Genomic DNA, 10,316 nt, shown 5'->3' on the forward strand with positions numbered 1-10,316 from the left:
TTTTAGTATAGTTCTTTACCTTTACATTCTAGTTTCATTGGTAGTTTTCTTTTGTTAAGTGTAAGAATCCAATTCATGTTAAAAATAATATATTTTTAATTGAGTCCTTAAATTATTCATCACTATTTGATTCAATTATCATCAATATATCTTGGTAAATAATAAATTTCTCAAATGACAATTGATTTGATAGTGTTAAGTTGAAAATGTGGTCGCCGGAATATGTGTTTGGTAGTGTATGACTTATATTTAAGAAAAAACCGACAAATAACCGAAAAAACCGAAAAACCGACAAAAACCGACATAAACCGAATCGAGAAAAAAACGACTTAATTGGTTTGGTTTGGTTCTAATATTTGAAAAACCGACTTACTTGTTTGGTTTCTTTTAAGAGAAAAATCGATCCAAACCGAACCATGAAGACCCCTGGTTGTACTAACATTAAAATAAGTAAAATGGTTACCTATATAAAAGATAAAAAAGTGGGTTATCTTTATTTTTTGTTTCTTTTCCAAAAGAGTCATATGTCATACTAATATTAATATATTAAAATATTAAGTCTTATGTAAAAAGGAAAATCCCCTCTCTTTTCCAAGATTGACTTTAGAAAGTTCCTGTAGACGACTATTTGCACCAAATCTTCCGTTTATAAATCCCCCACACACTTCAATCTTCCACCCTGCAACAAACTCTACGTCCCCCTCCCCCAACCCCACCCCATCCCACCCCAACCCCTTTTTCTGCTAAGTTGAAAGGGACCATGGACCGGCAACCCGGAAAGCATGACTCGGCGGCGACTCAGTCGGATGCAACCGTTGTGGTATCGGTGCATGACGGTGACACCATTAACAATTGTCATGACCCAAAGGTTCAGTGGTTCACCACATTCCACGCGCTCTCTATATTCTATTATTTTATTTTTATTTATGGGACAATGTGCTTTGTTTTGTTGCAGTCCCTTTTTGTTTGTTTGTATTACGTAAAATCTTGTGTCTTTTTTTATTTGGATTCTTTGTTTCTACTACAATTTTTTTTGTGTGTATTCAAATTCTGAGCTGCCTTGAAGAAAAAACTGATTATGTGAACACTTTTATTAGGTCTGGTGTTTGCCATGAATAGGTGTGTCCTTTTAATCTGGTTAGAGACTTCTATGTCACTGTTGGGATAAGTTTAAGGATAGACTGTGGTTTAGAGAGCTCATAATTTGCCTTATAAGTTTAAGTTTTATTCGCTAATATTTATACAATCAGGTCATTTATAAGGTTTAAATAGTATAAATGGTAAACAACTTATTATCACTGGTTAAAATTCACTGAGAGTGTAAACTATTTCTGTACTATCAGTGCATATAACTTAAACAATGAATAAGGCACTCAATGGGATAGTCTAGTGGTTGATGAAGCTTTAATGAAGAAGATACCAGGATTCGAACCCCAATAGGGGCAAAATCATTGTGTAGTTTTCTTTCAATCTAACTCAGTTTAGGTGGGTAGAGTTACCCGGTAGTTGTAGTACTAATGAGAGGATGCAATTACTGGTGAAATAATCGAGGTGCAAGCACACAGCTCAAATACTACCGTTAAAAAAAATTAATTAATAAGATTCATATAATTAACCACAAGTAAATTTGAATTGAGGTGAATTTGCCGATGTTGATGATGGTATTTCCTTATTCCAACTTCTTTATTATCTTAAAATTGTTATGCAAGAGAATGGGTATAGTATATCTTTGATATTTTTGATTTACCTTTCTCGGCCTTTTGGCTGAGGTCAAGTGTAAAGTTTCTTTTTAGTGACAAAATAATGCTGGAAATTCCATATTTCATTTGGCTTGCAAACATTCAAAGCAAGCATTTTAACATCCCTAGTCAATTGAGAAATGAAAAAAATGTTGTATTTAAACTTGGCTGCATGAATAGAAATACAACAATCAATTGTCTTCAAATGATGAAAGTTTGGAAAAAATGTGATGATATTGAAAAATTTACAGAAATATCTTTAAATGTAACTACTAACATTTAAAAAGAGTTATATCTCTGATGATGGAGCTCACTTACCGAGCTTCACCCAATGGTAATATGATATTAAAGAGTGGAGGCAACTTATTTTATTGGTGAGAGTTGCCGAGAGTTATATCTCCTTAACTGATGCCTATTATTACTTATCTCATATCTCTTGCAAAGTGACTCCACTCCTTTTGGACGCATTGATTTCAAATCCATGTATACATTAATGGTGTTTTGCATGAATCGTAATGCCCAAGGAATTTTATGATAATTTTCAATTTGCCTCAGGTTCTCTCCACCTGGATATTATTCATAACATTTGCTACCCTTTTACTTGAATAAGAAAAGGTGGCTTTTCAAATATTTCTGTGACGAAGTTTTCCTCATATTTGAATCACATAATCTATCAATTCAAACAGAGTCTTGAAAATCCAATTGCTTTGAACTCCTTTGATTTCTAGTTTACTAGTTTAGGGAATTTGTCATTTCTCTACCAACAATTTTACATTCAAAGTTAAGTTGTCTCTGCTAGCCTCTATTTTAAAGTTGTTTTTCGTTTTCTTTCTCGGAAACTATATTGGTTTAGGACACTGGACGATGGGGGAATCTGGTCCTTGCATACAAGACCTTAGGAGTTGTTTTTGGGGGTCTTGTCACATCTCCACTTTATGTATATCCATCAATGCCATTAAAATCTCCAACTGAGGATGATTATTTGGGGATCTATAGCATAATGTTTTGGACGCTCAGTCTAATTGGTGTTGTCAAATACGCTACCATAGCTCTCAAAGCTGATGATCAGGGTGAAGGTATTGCTGATCTCTATCTCTCTTTGTACCTTTGCTACTTATGAATGCGGTACCTCGGGGATCAAGAAACTGTTCCTATGAAGTCATACTAAAAAGTAAAAACTAACCTTTTGAGAATGTTGGAGGTGTTGATGAAGGATGTTTATAATTTTTTTTATTGCATTAGTGCTATTTGGACTTTAAGGTAAAGATAAATGAGAACGTTCCTATTCTTTTCCTATTAATTTTGTTTTTTGGTTCTCTTTTTTCAGAATATTTCTGATCTTTGTTATCCTACATATTTTAGACATAAGAGATCTTGTTTGGCTGAAGCATAGAACTTCAGCCCTCAGGGGTTAGCTCAATTGGCAAAGGTTGAGGGACTTGTGTCTTAGATCACTGGTTTGAGCCCTGTGCCAAGCGAACTAACTCTGGTATTTAAGTGGAGAAGGGTTGAGGGGCTGGCCCATCATCCCCGAGTTTTGAAGGCTGCAGTTGGCCCAAAGGATGACTCCAGAAGGATTTCTCGGTCATAAAAAAAGAGTTGGACTCTATATAATAAAGATTGAATCATTTATAATGTTGAGTAAATTCTCTTTATTATTCGGTTGAAATTACTTCTAAAAGCCACTACAATGCTTCTTTATTGCCCTTTTGATGTAATCATTCTAGAAATTTTAGTTCTGGAACATGGTCGTTTGCAGGCGGGACATTTGCTCTATATTCATTACTCTGCAGGAATATAAATATTGGGATTCTTTCTTCCAAGAGTGCTAGTTTGAATTCAAGCCATTCCTATGTTAACCAATCGAAAAAGCCAAGTAAGCTGGGTAAATTTTGTGAGAGGAGTTTGATTGCCAGAAGGGTACTGCTTTTCATTGCAATGTTGGGTATGTGTATGCTAATCGGTGATGGCATACTTACACCTGCCATCTCAGGTATATTAGCTTGTGTTGTGCCGTCTAGTTTGCTTTCAGCATCTTTTTGAGTTCTCATCAGTTTTCCTCTTTCAGTTTCAGTTTCATTAATTATCCCTTCTTTTTGTTAGTGTTGTCTGCAATGGATGGCTTAAGAGCACGTTTTCCCTCGGTCAGTAAATGTAAGTATGCATAATGTAGTTTGCTACAAATTATTCATCGTACAAAGAGGCATTTAAGATTTTGAGGATAATTGGGAAATGGTAGAGGAACAAATTTTGATACTTGTAGTTTCTTGGTTTTAAGGTATTGTGATTGTTATTAAAGACGACCTTTCACAGATTTACATATTGATGTTACTTGAATCCTGATTTTGGTAACTCTTTGAAATAACCTGAATCCTCATTCTAGTACTTATTTGAAGTAATTAAGTGATGATAGAACCCTTTAAGGTCAATAAGTCAGATTAACAAAAAGGAGATGCAGACCAGTTGCTGAAAGTTGGAAGTCTTTATAAACACTAGATCGAGTGCGAACTATGTTTGCTGGCCCCCTTAATCTAAACATTTCTCTCTCTCTCTCTCTCTCTCTCTCTCTCTCGATCTCTTGATATTCACAATTTCTCTGTTTGCTACTTGCAGCGTTGGTTGAAGCTCTTTCAGCAATCGTTCTCATTGTTCTATTCCTCATGCAGAAGTTTGGTACTTCACGAGTGAGTTTCCTGTTCTCTCCTATCATGGGTGCATGGACTCTTACCACTCCTCTCGTCGGGATATACAGTATCATTAAGCATTATCCTAGCATATTCAAGGCAATATCACCCCATTACATAGTCCATTTCTTCTTAAGAAACGGAAAGCAAGGATGGATATATCTTGGTGGTACTGTCCTCTGCATTACTGGTAAGCCTCATAATTGATGTGGTCTGCATATAAATCCATTTTCTCATGTTTGGTCTGGTTGTTTGGATTTACATGCTTCATCTAGTATGGGCCTTGAAATATTAGTTTCTTATGATAGGAGTAACTGTGAAAATTGGGGAATTTTTTTTGCTTTAATGATAACTGGATTATGAGCTAAGTGTGACGTATGACATAAGTAGAGATGAGGCTTGATCCTATCATGTGGTAGCTCCATTTTGACCCAGAGGTCACCATTTGGGTCTTCAAATATCTGTATTTTTTAAGCTACATGTCTTGCCTTATCACATTATTCACCGTTCGTTTCTAGGTTTATTTTTGGAAAAAAGTCATAGATGCTGGTCTTCTTGTTTCCAACTTCTTGGGAAGGTTATAGAGGTGTTTGAATGTAAGCAAGTATATTAGTAAATATCCTCTGTTTAACAGTACAATATTTCATATTTTTCAGGCTCTGAAGCAATGTTTGCTGACCTTGGTCATTTCAACAGGAGTTCAATTCGGGTAAAATAGTTGCTACATCTTGGAATTTCTCTTAGTCTCTTCTTCTTGCTTGATTGCTTTTTATGATTTATGGAACCTCATTATCTGGCAGATAGCGTTTCTCTTTACTATATATCCATCACTAGTGCTGACATATGCGGGCCAGACGGCATATCTGATCAGAAATCCAAACGACCATATTGATGGATTTTACAAGTTTATACCATCTCCTGTGTACTGGCCAATTTTTATTATAGCCACATTAGCTGCAATAGTTGCAAGTCAGTCACTGATTTCAGCCACCTTTTCTGTTATTAAGCAATCAGTTGTGTTGGATTATTTTCCTCGGGTGAAGGTAGTTCACACATCCTCCAGCAAAGAAGGTGAGGTTTACTCACCAGAAGTTAACTACATCCTCATGATTCTCTGTGTTGCAGTCATACTAATTTTTGGAGATGGACAAGACATCGGAAATGCCTTTGGTAAGATTCTCTAAATCCTGCTTTTAATCTTTGATTCTTGGTGATTATCTTACCTGTCTTGATTCCTTTATGGACTCTTCTTCGTGGGAGGGTGGTTGTTACTGTGGCCTGACATTGACTACTAGCACTTTCTTCACCTAATTCACTGCTACTTGGTGTTGACTTGTTTATTTTAAGGAGGGACTGGTGTAATGAACTGAGGCTAAACAAACTGTGAACCTGAATTTTCTCACACTATTTGGTTCATTGTTTTCAGAATATTTCTTGTTTAGCATTGTCCAAATAGAAATTTCATGAATAAATAGTAGTGATAAAGTTAATATATGTGGTGCGAATCAAGTTCAACTTAATTTTCTTTTTGTTTAGCATTGTTCAAATAAAATTACGTATATGTATTTTGTGTTTATTTAGGAATAAATTGCATATTTTCTGTAGTTTGAGTGGAGATCTTTTGTCTGATTGGTGTTACTTCACACCCAGCATAAAGATACACACGCCTCCACGTGAAATATTCATCTTCATTAGGAGCTTTTTTGATAGTAGTCATGATGAGTGTGCTGCCGAAGACATTAGCAAACTGGGCTTTTCCCCTGATATCATCTACATGTAATATCCGATATGCATACCCTTAACATGCTTCTATGTTGGACAATGTGTGTACGTAACAGCAGTGACTAGTGGGAATGAATTTTCTTCTGACTTACAAATAAACAGCAGTATGAGTCATTGTGCTAAAGGAGATCTCATGATTTATTGTCCTTGCAACTGTTAAACTCTTTTCTATCGTCAGTGTAGTAAATATAGCATTAACTACTTAAAATTGATTCTCAACAGGTGTTGTTGTTAGCTTGGTTATGCTTATAACCACTATATTGCTGTCATTGGTTATGATCATTATTTGGAGAACTCCACTTGCTTTGGTCTCGCTGTACTTCATTGTGTTTTTTGTGATGGAAAGTGTATATGTTAGTGCAATCTTCACAAAAATTCCAGAAGGTGGTTGGATTCCTTTTGCCATCTCTCTCATCCTTGCTTTCATTATGTTTGGCTGGTTCTATGGTAGGCAGAGAAAGCTCGAGTATGAATTAACACACAAAATAGACTCGGAGAGACTAAGGACAATGCTAATGGATCCAGGTCTTCAGAGAGTTCCCGGACTCTGCTTCTTCTATACAAATATCCAAGATGGTTTGACCCCAATTTTAGGCCATTACATAAAGAACATGAGATCTCTTCACAAAGTTACTGTATTTACAACTCTTCGGTATTTGCTGGTACCTAAAGTAGCACCAGGTGAAAGGATAGTTGTTAGCAAACTAGGTCTCAAAGGGGTTTATAGATGCGTGATCCGGTATGGTTATGCGGATAAGCTTAGTCTTGAAGGGGATGATTTGGTTAATCAAGTTGTTGAGAGTTTACGGGCTCATCTGCTTCAGCGCTCCAACCATAATTCGACGGAGGAAGAAGATGAAATTTCCGAGTTGGAAGAAGCAAAGCTTGCTGGGGTGGTCCATATTCGTGGAAAGACGAGGTTTTATATTGGAAAGCATTGTGGCTGGTTTGATAGAACAATGCTTGTTTTCTATGAAGTTTTGCACAGCAATTGCAGATCTGCACTTCCTGCTTTGGGTGTGCCATTACCTCAACGTATCGAGGTTGGTATGCTTTATGAGGCTTGACTACAAGGCACTGAAAAAGTTCCAAGAAGGTTGATCACAAACCATAACAGGTAAGATCAATATTGATGCTTTCAACATATTGATCCAATCTAGTTTCAATACATATATGTTTTCATTTTTGGAAAGTTAAAAGATGTATATTTTAGTGGGGTAGCATGTCCTAGGTCCTCATATGTGAATGAGGCATGTTGTAGTTGATATATATACTGATGCAGTAGCTTAGAAAGCAATTGACAAAAGCTATTAAGGAAGAGAAGTTCAATAGAGAAGCTGAAAGTATTTTTTAGTGTGAAACTCGGTGGATATTTCTTCTTATTTTTGGTTTGGGGCTCGACTAAATCAAGATTGCGGAGAAGTCCCATATGTTAAGGATGAAGGAATAGTTACTACTTCACCACACCCCTTGTTGGTAATTCGATGGACATTTCTCTATACTCTATAGAAGCAGGAAACAAATATTATACTCTGTATTTTTTTTTTAATTTGAATTGAGCCTCTATTGATCATTGAGGTGAGACTACAGCAATTTGTTCTATTCTACCAAAAGTTACAAAACAGGGTGAGATTTGCTCAAAATATTATACTCTGTTAAAATGAAAGAGTAATGCAATCCAAACCGTTAGAAAGATGATAGATATGCACACATGGTTTTGATCAAGGACTATCTTAAAAAAAATTCTGGAAGCTGACAGTTGATCTGAACTCGAAAAAATTGTTCGCACCAAAAAGTTTATGTTACTTTATCACTTCCTAACATGTGCAAAAATATTTCTTTTCTTTATCATATTACCTGAAAGATAATTATATTTAATCGTTCATAACAATTTAAGTAAGATTAGTAATTAACCTGAATAATATGGTAGGTTACCTATCACAATGATATTGTAATCTTGAATTATAACGGCACACATATTATACTTAAACACAGGAAAATATATTCAACCCGGTGGAATAGTAAAAGTGCGCGCAAGGACACTACTGTCATAGAAAAAAATGTGAAGCCTTATTCATTTGGAACTATCACATAAAACAAAATAGATATTACAGTACATGACCAGTTGTGGTACAAAATACTAAATTACAAATGGGTAAGACTTGCATTAAATATGGCTTATTCCTAAAACATAAATTTAACAACAGATATGGACATAAAAGTTTCAAAATATAAACTAATAAAAGGTTCCACATTTGGAAATAGTCCCTCAAAATAAGCTTTATTTAAATGTATGCAAGATGAAAAGTAGAAGTCATCATCTTAATTTCAAGGAGGTATTAACAAAGGAGTAATAACTAATGTGAAGAATCAAAGAATTTTTTAAAGAGATCTAAAACTTACTGCGACTGTTATGGATGTAGACCTTAAGGGAATTATTTCCCATGTCTTCTTGTTCTTGTTCAATATTTCTTGCAGAATCCACTGCTGGACTGCTGCAATCGTGTAACTCAATTGACGCCAGTGTACAAACCTCCCCAAAATTGTGGGAATTTCTTTCAGGTAGTTGCAATACTTAAGAACAAGGCGTTTTAGATTTGGGAAGCTATCACTGCTAGCTTCCCAACGCTCAAGACTTATGTCTTTAAATAACAACAACTTCAAGCTTTGGAACTTATCTTCATCGCTCAATCTCCATACTTGATCACCAGTGACTACATCAGCTTTAAGTTTGAGCTCTTCAAGATTTGGCAACATGACAAAAGTTAATATATATCGTCCCAATGGAACCAAAAGCAGTTAGTTAAAGTCAACCTCTTAAGCGATGTTGGGAAAACGAAACTCTTGATGGAGTAGCAAAAAGGTCCATTGGAACACTTCAATTCTTCGAGTTTTGTCAAGCTAGACATATCAATGAGGCGATTGGCTGAAGTTGTTACGCGAATAATTAATCTCTTTAGATTGGGAGTCGCAGAAAATACTTCATTTGTACAACAGGAAGAAAAGAGATCAGAAAGTTCCTCTAGATTTGGCATCCCTATCATAAGTTGCTTCTTTAGAATGCTTTCTCTTCTAGGACTTGGTAAATAAATGGGGCCTCCGAGATGTATATGCCTCAAGTTCTTCATCATCCACACCTTCCTTGGTAAAGTTGTTTTACAATATTTTCCCCTATGAGTAATTAGAGTTTGCAAATTTTGAAGCTCTGAGATTGATGCAGGAATATTGCCATAATATCGAACTTGGAGATATCTCAAATGAAATAACTTTGTGATCACCAGCGGAAAATTAGGCGAGTAGAAGCCTACATCTTTATGGAATATGGCCAATACCCTAAGAAGGTTGAAACGGGAGAAAAAATCATGTATTACATGAAGACGGTAGATAGGCAATATCCAGAAAATCTTAACAGGGGTTTCATAATTTTCAGTCAATGGTGAAAATACGTAGGCAGACGTGGAAATAAGGGGTAATAGCCTACAACACTTATCAACTGAATAATATTCGGTTTGAAAACTGAAGCGTCGAACATTATGCTTTTGTGTTGGAGGAGTATGGTAAGTTCTTTCAACATGCATAAACTTTGTTGTTTAGCTTCTATCAAACAGAATTCACGCAGTAGATCGTGCATTGCACATGTTTTTATCTCACCATTGAATCTCCTTTTTCTAGCCATTGTATTGGTCAGAATCCGACCACACGACCACAGCATCAAGGACCCCGTCCCGACCACCCTGCAGCAGCAGTCAACAAATTCGACCTCGCCTAATGGCTGCTATTTATGACATAAGTGTCGAGGTCGAGGCCTCCCCATGAGGGGAGATTATTTCCCCGACCCGGCCCAAACAAAATGTGACCAGCATGAGGAGTTTTGGGCTATAAATAGAAGGAAGNGGGCTCCAGGAGAGACAAGGAGGGGAAACAATCTTAGGAAAGGAGATTCCACCTCCAAGGAGAAGAAAAAGAATTTGATTGTGATCTCCTGAACCTCTTCAACGAGAGGCAGACCGAATTTCTGTAATCAATAAAAATCTTCCAGGTGTCATTTTAATTGATTCTTCTATCTGTATGATTATGTTCTTCGATCCAGTATCAATTAATGTTGACTAGG

The 10,316-nt window shown here is 36.1% G+C and overlaps 1 protein-coding gene across 1 annotated transcript; it reads left to right on the forward strand.

The window, feature by feature from the left end:
• On the forward strand, positions 671 to 7,827 carry LOC109232040 (probable potassium transporter 17). The gene is made up of 8 exons (XM_019397680.1): positions 671 to 868; positions 2,593 to 2,815; positions 3,499 to 3,732; positions 3,843 to 3,893; positions 4,353 to 4,613; positions 5,080 to 5,132; positions 5,224 to 5,593; positions 6,428 to 7,827. The coding sequence occupies exons 1-8, from the start codon at positions 761 to 763 to the stop codon at positions 7,270 to 7,272; spliced, it is 2,145 nt and encodes a 714-aa protein (XP_019253225.1). The 5' UTR covers positions 671 to 760; the 3' UTR covers positions 7,273 to 7,827.

The sequence above is a fragment of the Nicotiana attenuata genome, chromosome 9 (genome assembly GCF_001879085.1).
Source record: "Nicotiana attenuata strain UT chromosome 9, NIATTr2, whole genome shotgun sequence".
NCBI classification, from domain to species: Eukaryota; Viridiplantae; Streptophyta; class Magnoliopsida; order Solanales; family Solanaceae; genus Nicotiana; species Nicotiana attenuata.